This window comes from Erinaceus europaeus, chromosome 21 (genome assembly GCF_950295315.1).
Source record: "Erinaceus europaeus chromosome 21, mEriEur2.1, whole genome shotgun sequence".
NCBI lineage: Eukaryota > Metazoa > Chordata > Mammalia > Eulipotyphla > Erinaceidae > Erinaceus > Erinaceus europaeus.
The window spans coordinates 5,908,398-5,931,952 of NC_080182.1; the positions used below are offsets into that span (position 1 = coordinate 5,908,398).

Below are 23,555 nucleotides of genomic sequence, written 5' to 3' on the forward strand. Positions count from 1 at the left end.
GGGGAGGGGAGATAGAGAGGGAGAGAGAATGAGAGTCACCTGCAGCCCAGCTAATGAAGTCCCCGCCTCCGCAGGAGTCCTCTCTGGGGGTTTGAACACAGGTCCTTACACAAAGTAACATGTGCACTCAATCAGGTGCACCTGCCAGGCCCCACACTAGGGGGTTCTTTACATTTTGTTGCACTGAGCATTTTCTTTGGCCCCTCATTGGCACAGCCTGGTCTTTGTTCAAGTCTCTGGAGCCACAAAGAAGGCTTCTGATGGATGGATAGACTGGGGGTATTTAAAGATGGGCCAAAGCTTCCTGTAGAGAGACAGGCAGTGAAGGATTCATTTTGGTTTTGTGGCCATGTGGCCCCACTGCAACTCAGCTATGCCACTGTGGCTGGAATGCATCCACGGACGGAGTCTCACAGATGAGCAGGGTTCTGTGCCAACACGACTTTCTTTGTAAAAGTGAAGGGCTGTGGCCAAGTCATCTCACTGCCTGTGCCTTTGGCTTTGGGGCCGTGTGGGAGACAGCAGTCTGAGGCATTCAACAGAATCAACAGAGACACTCCAAGGGCTAATGAGAGATCTCTGTAAGATGCCCAGAGGCTATGTGAAGAGAAGAAAAGCAGCACTGGCAAATGCCCGGAATAGCTCATTAGAGAAAAATGATGAAAAATAAAACACCACACACCTTAGCAGAAAGCAGTACAGAGCCTGGAAATGACCCTAGAAGAGCTACCGTGTCTCAGGAGAGAGTTTAGACTTTGTTTACAAAAGGAGGTCGTAGGCAGACAGGTCTACAGGAGGGAGATGCCAGTCACTGCTTTAAACACATACAGTGCCCAGGCTAGGGACCCTTCCTCGGCCTCTTACGTGGCCTAACTTGTTAGGGAAGCATGTGGCTGTCAACTGAAACCAGACCTGTCTCCCTCTCTCCCTCCTTCCCTCCCTCCCGGGCTTTGAGGAAGAGTGACCTCTCACTACAGCCTTCAGTCCTCCCTGATAGCTCTTGACACAACAGAAACAAACTTTTACTTTGATTATTTGGATCATGTATAGGGGAGCGAGAGAGAGAGATGGTAGAGAGAGAGAGAGAGAGAGAGAGAGAGAGAGAGGAGAGGAAGAAGAAGGAGAGGAGGAGGAGGAGAGATGGATGGGAAAGAGGAGGAGGAAAGTGGAGTGGGGAGGAGGAGGAGGAAGGGGTATGGGGAGGAGGAGGAGAGCAGGGAGTGAGAACAGCACTCTGGCTTGAGCCGAGAGCCTCAGGCAGACAAGGCTTGTATTCCACCAGTTGAGCTGTGCCCCCAGATCCTATGCAAGTGGCTCTTCAGTGGAGCTGTCCCCCGGGCCCTGCTGGTGCCCCAGCCTGCAGTGAGGTTTCCTCATCCTCGAAGGCTCAGGCTCTCCTGCATCCTTAGTGACAACCACACTTAACACATGTGGGGTGAATGCATCCTCACACGGGACCCCCCAAGTCATCTCCCTCGAGACTGGATGCCTCTTCTTCACTCTTCCACCCTAAACCTTTAGTCAGCACCTGTGCTTGCTGGGATTCAGTGACCCCCATCTAGAGTGAGATGCTCTGGAGGCTGAGATCACCCCTTCTTATTGCAGAGTGGGCCACAGCACTGGGCGGGCAGAACAGAGGCTTCCCCCTGCCTCCGACCAGCTGAGTGGTTACCCAGCACTTCTGTCCCCATGGACCTGAGGTAGGAGGGGGGTTGTACTGGGATCTGTGGATCTGCTCTGGGAGATGCATGATGGTCTTAGCCTGGAGGCACTAACACAGATTGGGGTAATTTTAGTAGAGTTTCCTCTGAACAGTGTTGTAATGGGACCCATCTATCCCTGGGCACCTCAGCCTGCTCTGAGCTCACAGAGGACACAGAGGCTGCCAATGGGACTGGGCTCCTTGGGGCTGATGCTTGATTTACAGGGAGAAGAGGAAATGCTGACCTGGTCCACAGATTCCATGGTGAAGTAAAATTAGACAAGGATGGGGCAGGTGGAGTGGGTAGAGGGCGTCTGGGGGCAGACCACAAAATATAGTCAGCTAGTAGTCTGGTTATACTGGAGAACATAAATTTTAGGTCATTTGACTTTAGAGTGAGTCATGCTAAAAATTCAGCCAAGTGAAGGTTACAGGATGCCTTCCAAAGACAAAATATTGAATGCGTATAAACATGTGTCCTCCTGCAGCCACCACCCTTCATATCTACACTTCTCCAGATGCAAAACCAAGAGGGGCCTGGGGCCGGGCAGTGGCACAACCAGTTCAGCACAAGAACCTGAGCAACGGTCAGGGTTCAAGCCCCTGTTTGCTGCCTGTAGCAGGGACTTTTCACGAGAGGTGAAGCAGGGCTGCAGATATCTCTCTCCTTCTGTACCTCCTTCTCCTCTATCTCAATTTCTCTCTGTCCTAGTCAATAAAATGAAAAAAAAAAAAAAGGCCACCAGGAGGATGGATTCCAAGTGCTGGCACCCTGTGAGAACCATGGCAACAAACCAAACAAAACAGCCAAGAGTGTGGAGCAGAGAGGAGGTGGGAGAGAAAGAGTAAGGGACAGTCTGCAGTGCTAAGACAGGGCTCCACCTCTGGCCCCTGCTCCCTCAGAGCTCTTCAGCTGAGTGTCCCAGTGGGAGTATATTTAACATTTCAGGAGCAGCGTGCAGAGCCAGAAGCCCTCAGCTGGACATGGTCTGCTCAGCTGTCTGTGGAAATATAGGGACAGTTCTCTGACTTATTTTGGCAGATGCATCAGCAGTGACCAGCAACTGGGCTGATCCTGATCGATGGGCAGCTTCTGCCCCTCTGGTGAAGACAGTCTGCCTTGTCTCAGTTCACTCTCAGTCCATCACGCTCCCCAAGGTACAGGTGCACTTCTTCACTTGAGGTGCCAGGCTGGATTTGCCAAGTGGATGCTTAGTCTAGATAAATATCCCATCTGCTATCAGATTCTTTTGCATGAGTCTAGCAACTCTCCAACGCACACTTTCAGGCTGGGAATGCCACAAAGTCACCTAGTTATTTAGACGTAACAACATACCATTTTCCAAAAATCACTATGGGAGAGAAACAGAGTAGCATCCACATTTACACCCACAAGCCAGAGCCTCAGTGAAGAGCCTGGTGGCTGGGGGCCAGCTTTGGCCCGCCAGCCTTTTCTGGCTTCTCCGAACCCCAGTTAGCTTCCTTCCTTCCTTCCTTCCTTCCTTCCTTCCTGACGAGAAAGTCACAGCTCTGGGAACCCCAGAACCTTCAAGTCCAGCCTTCTGTGGCCAACAGTGCTTTCAATAGAAAAATCAGAAAAATCTCGAATCGTGATAGCAAGATGAGAAAATAAAGTAAAGCCAGAAGAAAAACAATAGAACATTGAACATCTTAGCACTGAAGTTAACCAGGTGAAAGTAACATCCTTAGCCTTTAGAAGAGCAGCATTCCAACTTTCTCTCTCACTGTCCACACAGAATGCACAGGACACCACACTACAGGCTATAGAGAAGCTCTTATCTTAGTTCTAAGAATCCTGGGGCTGGAAGATAGGTCAATGAGTAGAGCACATATTGTATCATACAGGAAACCCTAGGTTCCACCCTCAGCACTACAGGGTTGGACCATGAACAACCAGGGGAAGCTCTGTGGTTGGAGTAAGGCAATGCTTTGGTGTCTCACTCTCTCTCTCCACCTATTTCTCATCTCTTTCTCTAAGAAAATGAGTTTTATTTTTTATTTTTTTATTGAGAGGGGTTAATGCTTTACAGTGCAATCACTGACATATGCAGTTTCATTATATAATCGGCCCCAGAGTTTTCTCCCTTCCCAGAGTCCCTCCCCAGAGTCCGTACGCCATGTTCTGTCAACGTTTCACTTTGTGCTCCCCCTTCCTGCCCCCACTTTATTAAGTCCTGCTAATAAGTGAGGTCATTTGGTATTCGTCCGTCTCTTCTTATCTCGCTCAACATGATGGCCTCAAGTTTCATTCAAGAGGATGCAAAGAGACAACTTTATCATCTTTTTCTTCTTTTTAATTTTTTTTTTTTTTTTTTACCAGAGCACTGCTCAGCTCTGGCTTATAGTGGTGCGGGGGATTGAACCTGGGACTTTGGAGCCTCAAGCAAGAGAGTCTCTTTGCATAACCATTATGCTGTCTCCCCTCTGCCCCAACTTTTTATCATTTTTTAACAGCTGAATAGTATTCCATTGTGTATATTTTCCACAGGGTTTTTTTTTTTTTTTGCCTCCAGGGTTATTGCTGGGACCTCATGCCTACACTATAAATCCACTGCTCCTGGAGGCCATTTTTTTTCCAATTTTTTTGTGGCCCTTGTTGTTGTTATTGTTGTTACTGCTGTTGTTGTTGGGTAGAACAGAGAGGAAGAAAGAAATATAGATACCTGCAGACCTGCTTCACTGCTTTCAAAGTGACCTCCCTTCAGGTGGGGGACCTGGGGGCTCAAACCGGGATCCTTATGCTGGTCTTTGTGCTTTGTGCCAAGTGTGCTTAACCCCACTGCGCTACTGCCCAGCCCCCTATGCCACAGTTTTTTTTAACCACTCATCTGATGTTGGACATCTGGGTTGCTTCCAGGGTCTTGCAATTAAAAACTGTTCTCCGTCTGAAGCTAAGCAGGGTCAAGCCTGGTTAGTACTTGGATGGAAGAATATGGACTTTTAAAAAACGGGCTGAACAACATCCATGTCCAGCAGAGAAGCAATTACAGAACTCCCACCTTCCTTCCTCCCTCCCTCCCTCCCTCCTTTCCTTCCTTCCTTCCTTCCTTCCTTCCTTCCTTCCTTCCTTCCTTCCTTCCTTTCCTACCAGGGTTATTGCTGGGGCTCAGTGCTGAAACTACAAATATACTGCTCCTGGCAGACATTTCTGGTTACTGGTGGTGCCAAGAGTAGAATGTAGAGCCTCTCTCAAGCAAATCCTGTGTGTTACTGCGGAGCTATCTCTCCCCAGCCTCGAACTATTTTTTTTTAATTATTTATTTTACTTGATAGGATAGAGAGAGGTTGAGAGGGAGATAGAGAGAGGGAAGAGACAGAGAGACACTTGCAGCACTGCTCCACAGCTCATGAAGGGGGCTTGAACTTGGGCCCTAGTGATACATGCACTTAAACCAGGTTTGCTACCACCCAGCCCCCTGACACATTTTTCTTAAACCCTATTTCATGTGCCCCTGACAAACACCTTTGCATGTTCTGCCCATGATCACAAAACCCCAAATCAATAGAGCCCCCAAGGAAGCTCACCGTCAGTCCTCAGTATGAGCGGGGTGGGTGGCCCCAGGACCTTGTGGTTCGTCACCGTGTTGGTGACCACGCAGGTGTAATTTCCCACATCCGAGGCCTCCACCTTGGCGATGTAGAGATTCCCCGTCTCCTGGGACACGAAGCGGCGGCTGTCCTGGTAAGAAGGGTACTCGTTGAAGATCCAGGCATAGCTCAGCTCTGAAAGTACAAGGGAAGGGTCCCTGTCACAGACCTGTCACCATCACCACATTCACCAAAGAGATACTCACATTTGGGACACTGCACTGGCGCCTACCCAGACACCCTTCCTCAACCACCTGGACCAGAGCAGGAGGTCCTGAACCATCCACAGAATATCTTACCTTCTCCACCACTGGGACTTGTCTCTGAGCAAGGAGGCAGGTGGAGGGTTGAGTCAGAAAAGACCATTTTATTTATTTATTTTTTTTAAATTAAGCCACCATGGTTATCATTTGGGGCTCAGTGCCTACACAACTCAACCATTCCCCAAAGCCATTATGAGACAGAGTGAGAGACATAAGGAAAGGGAGGGAGAGAGGTCTGAGTGGTCGTGCACCAGGTTAAGCAAACATGGTGTGAAGCGCAAGGATCCTGTTCAAGCCCCGGGCTGGCTCCCCACCTGCTGGGGGACAGCTTCACAAGTGGTGAAACAGGTCTTCAGTTATCTCTCTTTCTCTCCCCCTCAGCATTCCCCCCCCCTCAATTTCTTTCTGTCCTATCTAACAACAATAATGGAAAATAGATGGCTTCCAGGAGCAGTGGATTCGTAATGTAATGCAGGCACCAAGGCCCACAATAACCCTGGGGAGGTTGGAAGGGAGAAACACAGAGGGGGAGAGACACTGTAGCACTGCTCCACCACTCAGGAATTCACCCTCCTTGGAGGCGTGATCATGTGAATGCTGGGGCTGTAACCCACATGCCTGCTCATGGTGATGAGTGTGAACCAGGCTGCAGGGAGCTACTCCGCGTCTCCAGTCCATTCTCTGCTGTTCCTCGTGCGATAGCTGCAGACACTCACTCCCCATGGGAGAGCTTGAACCCTCTTCATTGTGTTTTTCTTCTCTTCTCTTCTCTTCTCTTCTCTTCTCTTCTCTTCTCTTTCTTTCTTTCTTTTTTTTTTTTTTAAATAATATAGACATGTTTATCATTGGAACCTACTGTTGGCTTCTGAATAGACATTATAGATAAATAGAACAGTCTAGATGCAAGTTGGAGAGGAAAGTTTCCTCAAAGGTTTTCAAAATCAAGAAATCTATTCATCAGTTGAAATATATACAGACAGTATTTCTAGGCTAACACATTTCAATGATTTAATGACACTAGAATTTAAAATTTAAAAAAAAATTTTTTTAAATTTACTTATAAAATGGAAATCTGACAAGACCATAGGGTAAGAGAATTACAATTCCACACACTTCCCACAAGCAGAACTCTGTATCCCATCCCCTGTTTTCATGACTTAGCAGATATGCACAGAACAGAACAGTGGCGGGCTGGCAGACTGGTGCCTTGGGGGCAAACAAGTCTGACTTCAAAAAGTCCCCTGACATCTATGTTCGCTCCACCAGGAGGATGGGGTGGGCAGCAGGAAAGGGGCAGCCTGAGGGCAAATAGGGGAGGGCAGGTACCAGGCGGAACTGGAAGTGCTCCTTGAAAAAGTCCTAGTAGCCCAAAAGTTTTGTGAACAGAGAAGGCCCATGCTTAGGTAAATGCCGGCAAGTATGAATGATTTGCTGGAGCTGCAAACTAAGGAATCCACCTCTCAGCCAGGTTTTCTGAGGGTCCTCTCTTTAGAAGGGAGCTAGGCCCGTCCACAGTGGAAGGCGTGACAGGCGAGTCTCTGCCACCGAACAGGCTGAGCTTTAGCTTCAAAAGTTACTTTGTTCTGGGAAATAAGGCACCCTGTACAGCACACACCTCACCATGCATGAGGTCCTGGGTTTAAGTCCCAGCACCACATGGAAGCACCATGAAAAGCATGGGGAGGGGACAGTTCAGGCATGGCAGGGGGTGATGCTGTGGTGTCTCTCCTCTCTTCCTATTCACCTGAAGCAGAGAGGATAAAACAGCTGACCTCACAGCCATAAAACTGCACAAGGCCCAGTGATAGCAAGGGGAGAAGAGCACTGAGTGAAGAGTGCCTGTGATCTCAGAAGCAGCTGGTGAGGGCTTTGAAGCTACACATTATGAAGATTCTGCCTCAAGTCTAAGTGTCTGGACAATGGCAGGAAAGTCACTCTTGATTGGGGGGGGGGGTGTGGAGTGGGTGGAATGAATACTAGTTTATGTAAAAGGCATTTTTGTTGTCACTGTTTTGTGTTCCCCTGACTGTCACTGTAACTGACTTCCCTCACTGAATGTTCACAAAAAAACATTTTCATTCTTAAGGAGACCCTGTTTACATACAAAGGAGGGGGGTCACACAGATTGCTCTCTCTCTCTCTCTCTCTCTCTGGATTGCAACATCTCCACATGCATTATTTTGGAGGGATGTAATTATGTTTTGATGAAGCTAGCTAATGAAGCTCTGTTTACACATGTGCTTGTAATTGGAAGTAACCCCTGCTGCTACCAAGAGGAAGAGCAGTGTAAATAAACCAGGGTTCCCAGGGAGGAGTGACTTCCTGGAGAATCTCAGTTCTGGAATGGGGAAGAGTCTACAATAGTTGCTGAAGGCCGTGCAATCCAGTATGGGTTGTCCCAACAAACACAGGAGATTTCTGCAAACTCAGCAGTGGACACAGTACTCCCAGCTCCACTCAGTACAAGGGTTTTAGATGCACTGACTACTCTACCAGGCATCTCCTCCATGTTCTCATCTGAGCCAGGAGATGAGCACTGCCTACTCCCTCATTAGCTCTGAGAGGGTTTTAGGGTTAAACTGGCATCTCCTAGGTCACAGGGCAGAGATTCCAGTGATTTCCCAGTCCGATTTAATCAACCCAGACCTCTTCAAAGAGAACTGCCATCAAATTGTTCTTTTTTTTTATTGTTGTTGTAGTTATTATTGTTGTTATTTATGTCATTGTTAGATAGGACAGAGGGAAATGGAGAGAGGAAGGGAAGACAGAGGGGGAGAAAAAGATAGACACCTGCAGACCTGCTTCACCGGCTGTGAAGCGACTTCCCTGCAGGTGGGGAGCCAGGGGCTCGAACCAGGATCCTTACTCCAGTCCTTGTGCTTTGCGCCACCTGCGCTTAACTTGCTGTGCTACTGCCCGACTCCTGTTCTTTTTTCTTTTTTTTTTTAGACCCCCCCCCCCCACACACACACCCAGAACTTGTTTGTGGGCTAAGACTCTGAGGTACTCTGAATTCTGTGGGAAAGTCTGGCTCAGGAACAAAAAAGTGTGTGGAACATGGATTTCAGAAAATGGCATCTGCTGTGTTCTTTCTCTAAGTCTAAAAAGGGACCAGCAGACCAACATTCAAATGAGAGTTACATAAGGGAGAAAATTTAAGAACTCTCTCAAATTCTTCATCCAGAGGTGAGGTGATGGTGAGTGGGCTGCAGAATTTGATGGCAATAATCACAGTAAAAGGACTCCAATTACACACACATTTGTATCATCAGAAGTTAATAATTTTGAAAGAAAAAAAAACAAAACCAAAAAATCCTCATATTTAATTAACAGGCTGACTGATCTATTTAAAAATAAGACTATCTGGATTTCATTGGTTTTGCCACTTCAGTGACTTTGCTTAAGTGAAAGATGCCAACATGACAAATGTTTCCTAAACTGAGCTCCTTGGAACACTCCTGCTTGGCATTCCCTGTTAACAGATCTCCTGTCACAGTCCATAGCAAATGGAAAAGGGGACAGGATCAAATAACTCTGAGACGCACCAGATTAAACAAGGCTGAACAGAGTTTTTAGTTTTTCCCACTGGGGAAATCCGAGATATCCCTCACTGTGTTTTGATTGCTAAAAACTGCTCCTAGCACCCTGCCCCACTACTCACACACACTGCGCCTCTAGAACATCAGTTCAAATCTAGGTTAGTCATCTCCAAACTGGTTCAACGATTTCGAGTCCAGAAACAGCCAGTGCAACGAAAAGATCACAGGCTTCATTTGAACCACAGAGAAGAACAGGGTGCTGAATTGAAGTGGTAACTTGCTCCTGGTGTCGTAATTACAGTGGAACTCAGAAACTATTTTCAGGCTTCAGGCTAAGGATCCAAGAATCTGCGGTCAGAACTCAACATCTGAGGTCAGCTACAGAGTCATGGTTGCAGCTTTGAGAGCTACACCCTGAACCTCCCACATGGGAGACGACTTCTTCTTCTTCTTCTTCTTCTTCTTCTTCTTCTTCTTCTTCTTCTTCTTCTTCTTCTTCTTCTTCTCCTTCTCCTTCTCCTTCTCCTTCTCCTTCTCCTTCTCCTTCTCCTCCTCCTCCTCCTCCTCCTCCTCCTCCTCCTCCTCCTTCCCCTCCTCCTTCCCCTCCTCCTCCCCCTCCTCTTCCCCCTCCCCCTCCCCCTCCTCCTTCTTCTTCACAGCAAACTTCAATACCCAGAACAGAGCATGATCATTTGCCAGAGAGGATGAGGAATTGAACAGAGGGGTAACAGACATTTGCCAAGGTAAAATGTGGCAAAGATAGAAGCTTCTACAGAGAACACTTGACACACACCTTCATTTTAAAGATGTGAAAATCCTGAGGGCTGCACTGGCGACGTTATTATAAGCCCTCTTGAAGGCTTCTTCAGGTCAATCCCCTCACTATGAAATAGCAATGATAGGGACTGCCCCACTCTCTGAAGGGAGGCTGTGTCATCCTTCTCTGCCACTTGAGGGAGACTGTTCCTGAAGTGAATGCAGCCTAGAATGTTCCCAGCTGTGACCAAGGGCTGTGAGCTCAGTCTGACAGAGACTCAGAGGTTACACAGGCTCCTGTGCTAAATGTCAGTAGATATGGGCCTGGGGTAGATCATTGTGGCAAACAGTTAATTGCATTTATATTTCTTCTTCGAGTTTTAAGCAACTCTGTCCCCTAATCCTGACACCATCTTCCCAGACAGTATTTCTAGTCCACTCCCATGTTAGATACCGAGCTCAAGAAAAGATTATTAAGACAGAGAGTCCTAGGAAAATTCTTAAAATAGACTTCCTAGCTTCCTTAAACCCTAAGGCCCCTACTTTCACCTGATCGATTCCTACTTTACGGTTCTAGTTTATTAAACATTTTGTCCTGCTTTCCATCTTACCGCTGTTCAGCCACCATGTTGCATATGCTACTGTGACTCCATCCTGACTTCCCTGGGCAGACGACCTCACCATTGTGTCCTAGAACCTCACGTCTCCAGAGCCCGGCCCCACTAGGGAAAGAAACAGGCTGGGAGTATGGACTGACCTGCCAACATCCATGTCTAGCAGAGAAGCAATTACAGAAGCCAGAACTCCTACCTTCTGCACCCCCATAAAGAATTCTGGTCCATACTCCCAGAGGGATAAGCAATAGGGAAGTTCCCCATGAAGGGGATGGGGCCACAGCACAATGGTGGTGGGAACTGTACGGAATTATACCCCTATTATCTTACAACCTTGTACATCAGTATTAAATCACTAACAGAACATTTTAAAAAGAATTTTAGGGAGCTAGTTTTAGCTGCATCTGGTTCAGTGCACATGCTACCATACACAAGGACCCATGTTCAACCCCCCAGATCCCACATGCAGGGGGAAAGCTTCACAGCTGGTAAAGGATGCTGCAGATGTCTCTCTGTCTCTTTGTATCCCCTCCCTCTCAATTTCTTTTTGTCCTGTCAAATTAAATAAATACATTTTAAAAATCTTTAAAAAATATCCTGAGGGCTGGAAAGGGTAAGGTCCAAGTTCCAGGGCTCCATGCCTCCTGCCTGGGGAAGAAGAAAGAAGCGCTGTTGTCATTCGACACACAATCTCCTTCCCCACAGGAACTGAAGTCAGTTTCCGTCAGACCACAGCGCCAATCCGCTGGGCTCCATGCAACGCTGTCAGAATTGAGAAGAAGTCAAGCTAAGTTAACAAACAAATCAAAACCGAAATGCATTCTCACATGCTGCAATCCACAAAATAAAAGAAGAAGAAAAAAAAAAACTCTCCCACTCAGTATGATTTCCTGAGGGACTTCCATGCAATATTTATACTGATTCAAACTTGACAGATTTCTTTTGATAAGTCTTCACACACTAATTGCTCTGGATGTGACAGACAGTTCCCGTCCCATTGGCAATCTGTAACAACCTAGTAAACAGACACTTGGAAGGCATGCTTTAATAGAGCGGGAGGCTTCCAGGACTCAGTTGGAAAACTAAGATTAGTGATAATGGAATGGTGGGCTGGGCAGAGGCCCTAGGATGGTACCATCTTTGGCACATTGTGTCCCAGTCTACAGGAAACTGACTCCAGTGTGCCCGTTCCTTAATTACTTTTTTCTGGTTAGCTCCTTTTTCCAACAGCAAAGGTTTTTTGTTGTTACTATCATTATTTCTTCTCTGTGGCTCCTGGGGCTGACCCGTGTGTGATCTCACTGCTCCTGGGCTGACTTTTGTCATTCCTTATTTTTATTTTTTATTTCTGAGAGTGACACTACAGCACCCCCATGTGGTGCTAGGGGTCCAACTTGGAACACACACACACACACACACACACACACACACACACACACACACACACACACACGGCAGCACATATGTCCTAGCAGGTGAGCTGTCTTCCTTTGAAGACATAGGTTCAGACATGTCCAAATCCAAGTCTGAGGTGGTGAGAAGATCTAGCCTCTGAGAGAGTCCTTTGACAGAAGCTCTGATCTTGAGCTTGATTCTGTGAAGCTTCATCCTGTGATATGTGATATGTGACACCCTCTGTTCATTCCCTTACACTATACTAAAAAGAAGGGATGGATGAATGAAAGGAAAGGAGAAAGAAAGAAAGGGGAGAAGAATGAAAAAGGGGGCCGGGTGGTAGCGCAGCGGGTTAAGCGCACGTGGCGCAAAGCGCAAGGACCGGCGTAAAGATCCGGCTCGAGCCCCCAGCTACCCACCTGCAGGGAGTCACTTCACAACTGGTGAAGCAAGTCTGCAGGTGTCTATCTTTCTCTCCCCCTCTCTGTCTTCCCTTTCTCTCTGCCTTATCCAACAATGGCAACAATAATAACAATAACTATAAACAATAAGGGCAACAAAAAGGGAAAAATCGCCTTCAGGAGGCATCACACTCCCAGATGTCAAACTGTATTATAGGGCCATTGTCATCAAAACTGCTTGGTACTGAAACATGACCAGTGGAATAGAATTGAGAGCCCAGAAGTAAGCCCGCACACCTATGGACTTCTAATCTTTGACAAAGGTGCCCAGACTATTCAATGGGGAAAGCAGAGTCTCTTCAACAAATGGTGTTGGAAAAAATGGGTTGAAACATGCAGATGAATTAAATTGAACCATTATATTTCACTAAGTACAAAAGTAAATTCCAAGTGGATCAAGGACTTGGATGTTAGACCCACAAGCCACCAGCCAACTTGCTGTGGGCAAGCTCCCATGCACAGCAGGGAAGGGAGCCTCCCACTTCCCCCACAGAAAGGCACCCCCTTGGGCTCCTTCAGACTCTGCAGGCAAGGGTGTGAGTGATTCAGAGTCACAGCTCCAGCCAACGCCTCCCTTTGCACAACCAGATGAATAAACATCATGTCTCTGGAGAGCTGAGGTTCTGGGACACGTTGGTGAGGTCATCTGCCCAGGGAGTCTGGGAATCTCACCTCTCCAGAGCCCTCCCCAACTAGGGAGAGATAGAAATAGGCTGGGAGTATGGATCCACCTGCCAACGCCCATGTCCAGCTGAGAAGCAATTACAGATGCTCTATCTCTCACCTTCTCCACCCCATAAAGAATTTTGGTTTATACTGGGGGAGGGGAGAAATGCTAGGGGAAGATGACTGAAGGGCTCTGAACCCCAATTCCATCAGGACCCAGAGAGAGAAGAGAAAAATACAGAAGCAGTAATAGATATAGGTGTGACTTAAAAAGGAAGAGAAGACAGGATCATAGGGAAAAAATCGGCAAAAACATATAAATATAGATAGTTATAGAAGTAATAGTCAACCCATATCTGTGATCTTGGGAGAACTAATGCAGTTTCCAATGGAGGGAATGGGGACACAGAGCTCTGGTGGTGGAAAAAGCGTGGGATTATACCTGTTATGTTATAATTTTGTAACTCAATATTAAATCACTAACTAAAAATGAATAAATACATAAATACATCATGTCATCACTCTCTCTTTTTAAAGGGTTATTTGTTTTATGGGAGAGAGAAATAACCAGAGCTTCCCTCCAACCTAAGCTGTCTTGGGGATCAAGCTAAGACCCTCACACTTGCTAATCTGGAACTCTACCCACTAAGCTCATTCCTGAGTCTAGTAGCCTGCTTTCTTTAAAATAAGGGCATAACGGGATCGGGCAGTAGCGCTGCGGGTTAAGCACATGTGGCGCAAAGTGCAAGGACCGGCGTAAAGATCCCAGTTCGAGCCCCCAGCTCCCCACCTGCAGGGGAGTCGCTTTACAGGCGGTGAAGCAGGTCTGCAGGTGTCTGTCTTTCTCTCCCCCTCTCTGTCTTCCCCTCCTCTCTCCATTTCTCTGTTCCATCCAACAATGAAAGACATCAACAACAACAATAATAACCACAACAAGGCTACAACAAGAGCAACAAAAGGGGGAAAAATGGCCTCCAGGAGCAGTGGATTCATAGTGCAGACACTGAGCCCCAGCAATAACCCTGGAGGCAAAAAAAAAAAATAAGGGCATAATGGTTATACAAAAAGACTTCAATGTCTAAGGTACGAAAGTCCCAGGTTCAACCTCTAGCATCACCATAATCCAGAACTGAGCACTGCTCTGGAAAAAAAAATATCAACAGATCAGTTCATTTAATAAAATGCTAGTGCACATGGAATGTCTGTACTGTGGTCAGAAGTCCCTGGCTCACACAGACCCTGTCACTTCTTCTCTTTCGATATGGGTCCCAGTCCTCTGCCCTCAGCTGCCATCTCCTGTCATCATGTCACATGTCCACTCCAAGTGTCCTTTGAGAAAGACTTGAATGCTGCCCTTCCGTCTACCCACCTGCTCCTTAAGTTACTGCTCCAGAGTTGCAGGTTCTAACAAAGACGTTCACAGTTCACATCTCTTTCAAACAACAAAACAAAGACTTGCAGGGGGTGGGGGGAGGCAACTTGGAGAAAAACTTCCAGGAGAAAAACAACATCTGAGCATGGCAACTCTTTATCTGCTGCCTGAATGAGCCCCTGTTGTGTGTCTGTTTTTCAAGGAAATATCTTTTACTTTGGGGGCTTGGGGAGTTTTTTCTATATCTACATTCATTCAAACTTACTCTGCTTTATCTTTTCAAGATAGAGTCAGAGAGGGAGAGGGGTGAGGGGTGAGGGATGAGGGATGAGGGAGAGGGAGAAGAAGCACAATGCTGGATGGAAGAGATAGCAAGATGCAAAGAGACACTCATGCTTGAGGTTCCAAGGTCTCAGGTTCAATGCCTGGCACCACCATAAGCAGAGCTGAGCACTGCTCTGGTAAAACACACCGTGTACACACACACACACACACACACACACACACACACACACACACACACACACACACACACACACAATATAGTGTGTGTAGCAAACTTGAACCTGAGTCGTGCATATGGCACAGCTGCACTGTCTGTGTGAGCTCAGCCCATTCTAGAGCTCTGCTGCTCTCCGTGTACTTAACCTCACAGACCAGGGCAACATTATGACTGTGGCATGCAGCTGATCTGACAGGTTATCTTGGTGCTTTGTGTTTCTGACATGTCCATGCATGCTATTTGTCTTCCTTCAGCTCTAGGAGTTGATCACTGTTTTCCAAGAGAGGAAATGAGAGAACAGAGAGAAGTGAGTGGCTGAAGTCTAGCATGAGGTGACGCTCATCCAGAAAGCAAAATCACTGACCCTTTGTATAGCACTTGTAGTGTTAGGTTAACCATCAGAAGTGGAGAAAATATGGCTTAAAATTGATAGATTCTGAGGTGAAGCATGTTGAGGTGGCAATCGTTGCATTGGTTAGGTTGTGATCGGCGGATGCAATATTATTTGGTTTGGATTGGGAGATGCATCCGGGAAAGTGGGCCCTATCCAAGGGTTCCAGGACTGGGGGAAGTAGGGGCTCTATAGTGGAGATGTGAGGTTCCTGCTGTCTTAGGGTTCAAAAAGACAATCGATAGTTAATGTTATCATCACATTATTTGTTAATTGGGTTAACTTTGAAAAGTCCTTTTGTTATGGTTTGCTGTACAGTGTCCAGTATCTTGTATATAGCTGTGCTATTGGATGCTTCTAATCTACTTGGTCTAGGCTTTTGAGAGAGTCTGTGTATCAAATACACAGCCTATATATTAAAAGGATTCAGTTTGTGTTTTGAGAGACTTTGAGACATACAATTGATTTTCCCCCTCTCATATTAATTAACTACTGATTTATATGTCTACATTTTGCTAGGAGTGAACATAAACACCATTCCCTCCACCAAAGGACTGTGACCCATCCCTCCCGCCCACTCCCACCCCCCACTGGCCCAGGAAGCTGCATGACTACCCCTCACCACAGGGTTTTTACTTTGGTGCCCTACTTACAGTTTGATCAGGTCCTGCTTTTAGTTTCCCTTTCAGATCTTCTTACTCAACTTCTGTTGATGAGTGGGATCATCCCATACTCATCTTTATCTTTCTGACTTAGTTCACTTAACATAATTCCTTCTAGCTCTGTCCAAGATGGGTCAGAGAAGGTGGGTTCATTGTTTTTTGATAGCTGCATAGTATTCCATTGTGTATATATACCACAGCTTTCTCAGCCACTCATCTGTTGTTGGGCACCTGGGTTGCTTCCAGGTTTTAGCTATGATGAATTGTGCTGCTATGAACATAGGAGTACACACCTCTTTTTGGTTGGGTGTTATGGAGTCTGACTGTGTCCAGAGACTTCATGTGTGGAATGACAACCCTTCAGCTTCATTACTCGGGTGAGACCTTTCCTTTTATAGTACACTCTAATTTCATCTCAGGTAGTTCACTTTCTAACAAAGTCCCATAACCTAGATATACACCAGTTTCTGTGAGAGAGAGCTTATGTGCATACGTATCCATAAACTACTGCAAAATATATACCTGAAAGCAGTAGTACACTAGAGTTTTCAGTGAGTACCTCCCTAATACTTCCTCTCCACTATTCCAAGCTTGGGATCCATGATTGCTCAACAAATTGTTTGGCTTCGTATGTTAACTCTCTTTTCAATCACCAGGTTCCAGATGCCACCAGGATGCTGGCCAGGCTTCCCTGGATTGAAGACCCCACCAATGTGTCCTGGAGCTCAGCTTCCCCAGACACACACCTTACTAGGGAAAGAGAGAGGCAGACTGGGAGTATGGACCGACCAGTCAACGCCCATGTTCAGCGGGGAAGCAATTACAGAAGCCAGACCTTCTACCTTCTGCAACCCTCAATGACCCTGGGTCCATGCTCCCAGAGGGCTAGAGAATGGGGAAGCTATCATGGGAGGGGATGGGCTATGGAGATTGGGTGGTGGGAATTGTGTGGAGTTGTACCCCTCCTACCTTATGTTTTTGTTCATTAATCCTTTCTTAAATAAAAAATTTAAAAAAAATTGATAGATTCCCTAATTTTCTAGAGACTGAGGGTCTTCAAGAGAAGCTGGGCAGGGGGAGGTGGTGACACACCTGGCTGGGTGCTCATGATAAAGAAAACCTCCACTTGGGAAACTTAGCAGCAGGCTGACAACAGAATGGGATGGTAGCAATAGGACTTCAGAAACATTGAGAAAATCTGCCCAGAGCGTCTCAGAAGTGGGAGCAGGTCCTGGAGAGGCAGTTGTACCTTTCCTGGGCTTGGCTTTGTTTCTGGCATTGGGCAAAGTTGGGTAGGCATCCAGGGGCCTGATTCCCACGCCTGCTTGGTGTTCCTCCCAAATGAGACTGGCTGAGCACTGGAGAAGCCTGCTTCTGACTGAGACCTGGGAGAGATAGCACCCTCTCTCTAAGCCTCAGTGTTCTCACCTAGGGGACCAAGAATGTGAAGGCAGTTTGCAAGCAGGGAGACAGCAGTGGAAGAACAGTTCCTGGCTGGGCAGGGATTATAGGGAAAGTTTAACTTGACCTCCAGCTTCTTAGTCAACAATAGACACCTGGGATGCTGGAGGAGGGTTCAAGGAACCTGGGGACTCAGGAGGAAGAAGTTCTATCAGAGAGTGCACCACAGACAGTAGAGAGGATGTGGAGGAACCATATATCTCTGCAGAACTGATAACTGGAGAGGTGGTTTGCCCCACCAAAAGCAAAATTCTGCCCAACAGCTCTGACTTCACCAAACTCAACGCGTTGTCACAAAGATAATGTGAAATAATAAAGATGAGGAGCTCAGGAAACAGCAAAGCAACCTCCAGGAGAAATAGACGACTGTTATTAGGGCATAAAAATTACATGAGCCAGTGGATATTCCTCACAGAAAGGACACCCCCCCAAGTGCAAGGAAACCAGAGCTAATCACCCTGCCACCACGGCGGTGACACAGCACAGGACAGATGCTCCTCAGTGTGGGGTAGCGAAGATGCATGTGGCCCACTTTGGCTGCGGAGCTCTTTGCCTGTCACTTGCAAGTGGCCCTGTGTTTGACAGATGTTCAATAATTGACACAGCTTATCTGCCTCTCTCAGGATGCTCTCCCACTCCATCGCCAGTTCTCCGGTTGCCACGGCGACCATAAACATTAATGATTATTCCACCGTGCCGAGGGGATTTAAACACATTCTTAAGTTAAAAGTTCCCTCAGGAAGAGAGAGAGAGACAAAAATCTATGCATCTCTGGTAAGATGGAAAACAGTGTATGATTCAAATTCCCCTGTGAGAGCATTTATTAGAGATAAGTACACACACTGACTTCTATATGGTTTCACACAGGGAACGCTGCTTTTCCCAGCTCACTAACATGGTTGTGGAGCTTAGCTTCCTCCCAGAAGGACGAGGTTGGGAGCTTCATCCAGGTAGACTAGAAGCCAGAGAGTCACAGAGTTTGGGAAGTGAGGTTTGGAAGCTCCCCTGCTGTGAGACTCACTTGGAGATCTGTGACCAGAAGATGGTCTGGGTACAGGAGGCCTTCTCTCCAGCAAATGCTCAGCGGCCTGAGTCTCACTGAGAGGCCAGGAGGCAGATCCCACAAGAGAGCAGATTCCCTATGCTCTGGATATGGGTAGCACAAAGCTTGGGCTCAGGACATGGCTCAGCAATGTTTACACATGGGAAAGAAAAGAGCAGGCAGAGAAGATAGCAGCTAGGGCGGGCCCTGCACGCCGGTGGAAGCCGTGAGATGGACACAGCACTCAGGGACCTACCTCGCTGCCATTTGCAGAAGGAACAAGAGTTTGCACATTGCTGCAGACCGAGAACAGGCTGAAAGATGGGCGCTTGGGTTTACTTTCAGCTGGGGCTCATGAACCCAGTGTGCATAAGAACCATGCGCTATTACTCAGGCTTACTCTGCGTGAATCCTTAATGGACTGCTAATGCGAGAACACTGGAGTATCTGGGGGAGCATCAGCCTTGCAGTGCTGCTGGGGCTTATAGCTTTCTGACCTGTCATACCATATAAATAAAAATAAAATTTCATTTTTTAAGTCAACTTTTTTTTACAGTGATCATTATTATTATTTTGGATACAGACAGAGAGAAAGACAGATCAAGAGGGGAGGGAGAAATTGGGAGAAAAAAAAAAGAGAGACACCTGCAGCACTGCTCCACCACTTGTGAAGTTCCCTGAAAAAAATCTCTTATAGACTTTGGAGAGGCCGGGTGGTGCTGTCCCCAGTTGAGCACATCCCTTACTGTAATACTTAAGGACCCAAGTTCTAGCTCCTTCCCACCTGCAGAGGGAACACTTCATGAGTGGTGGAGCAGGTCTGCAGCTATCTCCCTTTCTCCCCACTCTCTCTCCTCCCGCTCAAGTTCTCTGTCCTATCTAATAAAAGAAATGGAAGGGGAAAAGATAGCTGCCAGGAGTGGCGAATTCATTGTGCACACATCTAGTTCAAGTGCTAACTCAGGTGATAAGTAAGTAACATAAGAGGAGAGAGGATGTAGGGACCTGCACAAGAACTCACCTGGATAGCGCACCTGCTTTGCCATGTGCACAGCCCAGGCTGGAGCCTAGTCACTACCACACTGGAGGAAGTTTCTGTGCTGTGGTACCTTTCTCTCCCTCACCCCCAACTCCAAGAATATAGGCCTGGAATCATGAAGACTCAGTAATGAGTAGGCCAAAACCAAAAAAAGAAAAAAAAAAAGCAAAAAAAAGAATAAAGGATGCTAAAAGATATACATAGATATATATAAATAAAATGGAAGAAGTGAGGCAAAGAGGAAGAGGAAGGAAGAGAAAGAAAAGGAGGAAGAGAGGAAGGGAGAGAGATAAAAAGAGAGAAGGGAGAAGGAAGAGACAGAAAGGAAGAGAGAAAGGGAGGAGGGAGGACTTTTGTTTTAATTGAAATAATTGAAGGAAGGAAGAGAAGGAGGGAGGAAAAGAGAGAAAGAACTTTCCTTATTCAGTTGACAAAGAGAACAGATACTCCCCCCCCTATATTTCCCCTGGAAGGCTTTAATTATAAGAGAATTTAAGTATTCTTATTGACATGATTGAAACTATTATAAAGACAGGAACCCTCCTGCACTGCTGGTGGGAATGTCAATTGGTCCAGCCTCTGTGGAGAGCCGTTTGGAGAACTGTCAGGAGGCTAGAAGTGGACCTACCTGGAGGTAGTTTCTGTGCTGTGGTATATTTCTCTCCCTCACCCCCACCTCCAAGAAAATAGACCTGGAGTCATGAAGACTCAGTAATGAGTGGGCCAAAACAAACAAACAAACAAAAAAAAAGAAACAAGCAAAAAAAGAATAAAGGACCCTGCGATTCCTCTCCTGGGGAGAGATCCTAAGGAGCCCAACACACCCATCCAAAAAGATCTGTGTGCACATATGTTCTTGGCAGCACAATGTGTCATAGCCAAAACCCGGAAGCAACCCAGGTGTCCAACAACAGATGAGTGGCTGAGCAAGTTGTGATCTAGAAGCACAATGGAATACTACTCAGTTATATAAAATGGTGTCTTCACCGTTTTCAGCCCATCTTGGATGGACCTTGAAAAATTCATGTTAAGTGAGATAAGTCAGAAAGAGAAGGATGAATGTGGGATGATGTCACTCTCAGGCAGAAGTTGAACAACAAGATTAGAAGAAAAAAAAAAACACAAGTAGAACCTGAACTGGAATTGGCATATTGCACCAAAGTCAAAGCCTCTGGGGTGGGTGGGTGGTGAGAACACAGGTCCATGAAGGATGACAGAGGACCTAGTGGGGGTTGTATTGTTATATGGAAAACTGAGGAATGTTATGCATGTACAAATTATTGTATTTACTGTCGAATGTAAAACATTAATTCCCCAATAAGGAAATTAAAAAAAAGAGAAAGAAACTACTATAAGGACTTATTTTTCATATGAGAGCAATGGGACACCCTTATGCATTAGGGGGCTATGTCTGTAGTTTGAAAACATCGCTCTTTTGGCCCTTGTGGGGAGGTGGTTTGCATATGGGGAGGGGAATATGTAGAGGGAGACCAAGAAATACAGTCCCACTTGATGCGGACCTAGTGACAGCAGTGTCTTTGTCCTGGGAAGTGGCTGTGGGTTGGGTACTTATGTTTTGTCCCTACCTCAAACCCAAAACCTTAGGTCACCATCTAAAGTATGCCTCCTCTCTCTTCCTCCCTCTCACCCACCTGGCAACCCCTCAACCCCCTTCTCCCAGGCCTGTGCCCTTACTTGTCTACCATCCTGTGTTAGAACACTCACCTTCCTAGGGCAACACTGTCTGCATCCATAAAGCACCAAACGTCTTCTAATGTCTATGAATTCCAGGCGTCCTCGGCTTGCAGTCCCCCTCCTCCTCTTTTCCCCAGAGTGACCTAATTAATTTTTTAAGAGTCAGATTTCCACACCTTTGATCGGCTTCTTCCTGAGATCGAAAAGATTAGCTCCTGTGCTTGGGACGACATTTCCTGTGGAAGAATTCCTTGGTGAAATGTCTAACACTACGGACAGTGAATTTCCTGCAGTGGCCTGTGACATCATAGCCTCCTGAGAAGTGTGTCTAGAAGCTGCTAAGCTCTGGATCTCACACCTAAAACCTCCCGTTCATCGTGGCTCTACTTTTCCTACGTAGCAAAAAGCCTCTGATCCACGAGACTTGAAGAGGTCTCTTACAGAAAGGAAGAGTTAAACAAATCACGCCAGTCCCTGGACTGTTGGTCCACTGTCGATCTGCTGTTGACCTAGAGTTGGAAGCCGAGCCCTTCCTTCCTTCCTTCCTTCCTTCCTTCCTTCCTTCCTTCCTTCCTTCCTTCCTTCCTTCCTTCCTTCCTTTGTTGCTGGCTACAAACTGGGGTCCCTGTCTCAGTCTCCTTCATACTGTATTGAGAATAAATGAATAAATAAATAAAAATAAATAAATAACTGTCCTAATTCCTCTGCAAATAAATTCTGTCTTACCCTACATTTCTTTGGCGATGAGAAAGGAGCTAGACCAATCGAGATATTTGAGGGGTTGTGGCATGTATGATGCCACAATAACTAGCAGCTTCCACTAGGGGTGCAGCTATTCTAACTGCAACTCTGGCTCTGCAGGTCGGACATACTGGTGCTCTGGAAACTGGACCAGAAGTCAAATTCTATGTGGATGGAATATCTTCTTTTGTTTTGTTCTGTTTGACTATTTTCTTCCTGTATTTTAATTAATTTATTTATAAAATGGAAACACTGACAAGCCCATAGGATAAGAGGGGTACAATCCTACCACCAGAGTTCCGTATTTCATCCCCTCCCCTGATAGCTTTCCTATTCTTTAACCCTGTGGGAATATGGACCCAGGGTCATTATGGGGTGCAGAAGGTGGGAGGTGCAGACGGAATGCCTAACATAGTTTCTCCGCACCACACGGTCCATAGCAGATACTCTGGACTAAATTTCCTGAGCAGTCACCTCCTCTGCTGAGCATCTCTGCTGGGGAATCTTACTTAACAATAAGACTGGCTTCAATCACTCATGGTTTTCAAAGATCTTATGCTGTTTTTCTGACACCCTTTACCTAAGTAGATTACCTCAATTCTCTACTTTCAAACTATCATTTGAGAAACCAGAAACCTGTGAATTATCTGGGGCTTATCAGCTTGGAAGAGATCTCCACTCAGTTTTCTTTTCTTTCTTTCTTTTTTTTTTGGGGGGGGGGGTACAGTTTCACATCTCTAAATGTGTGTGTCAGACTCAACATGTCTGCCAATCAAAATTCCTGCCCCAGCACAACAAAGACACTCCTCAAACTGTTGTCCACCTCCCTCTCCATTTCCTTGATGACCACCATCGTTTGCATAGCCTCTAAGAGTTAGTTTGGTTGTTACTATTATTATTATTGTTAGCAAATTTTAGTTATTTATCTTTCACATATGATTAAAACCATCTGGTAGTTGTCTTTATCTTCTTTCTATGTTTCACTTAGCATAAACATCTCCAGTTCCACCCATCTTGTTCTAAATGATACAATCTCCTATTTTTTTGATTGCAGAGTAGTTTTCCATTACATATAAATACATATAGATACACAGATATAGATACTTCTTTTTCTTTTTTTGCCTCCAGGGTTACTGCGGGGGCTCAGTGGCTGCACTATGAATCCACTGCTCCTGGAGGCTATTTTTTCCCCTTTTGTTGGACTTGTTTTAACGTCGTTGTGATTATTACTATTGTTGTTGTTGTTATTATTGCTGTTGGGTAGGACAGAGAGAAATGGAGAGAGGAGAGGAAGAAAGAGAGGCGGAGAGAAAGACAGACACCTGCAGACCTGCTTCACCACCTGTGATTAGACCCTCTTGCAGGTGGGGAGCCGGGGGCTCAAACCAGGGTCCTTATACCAGTCCTTGCACTTGGCCCCATGTGCACTTATCTTGCTACACTACTGCCTGGCCCCCATCCCATAACTTCTTTATCCAGTCATCTGTTGATAGACATTTAGGTTGCTTCCACTCTTTGGTTATTGTAAATAATGCCACTTTGAGACAGTGATGCAAATATGCCTTTGAATTACCGTTTTCATGTCCTTTAGTTACATGCTCAGGAGTGGTACTGCTAAATTATAAGGTGTTTCTACTGTTCATTT

General features: G+C 46.3%; 1 protein-coding gene across 4 annotated transcripts in view; it reads right to left on the minus strand.

Moving 5' to 3' along the window:
• Positions 1 to 23,555, minus strand: part of LOC103124848 (contactin-4) — a 422,242-nt gene that overhangs the window by 164,451 nt on the left and 234,236 nt on the right. For all 4 annotated transcript variants that reach the window (XM_060180337.1, XM_060180335.1, XM_060180336.1 and 1 more), the window contains exon 5: positions 5,249 to 5,446. In XM_060180337.1, the coding sequence (XP_060036320.1) occupies positions 5,249 to 5,446 (198 nt within the window). The remainder of the gene's footprint in view (positions 1 to 5,248; positions 5,447 to 23,555) is intronic.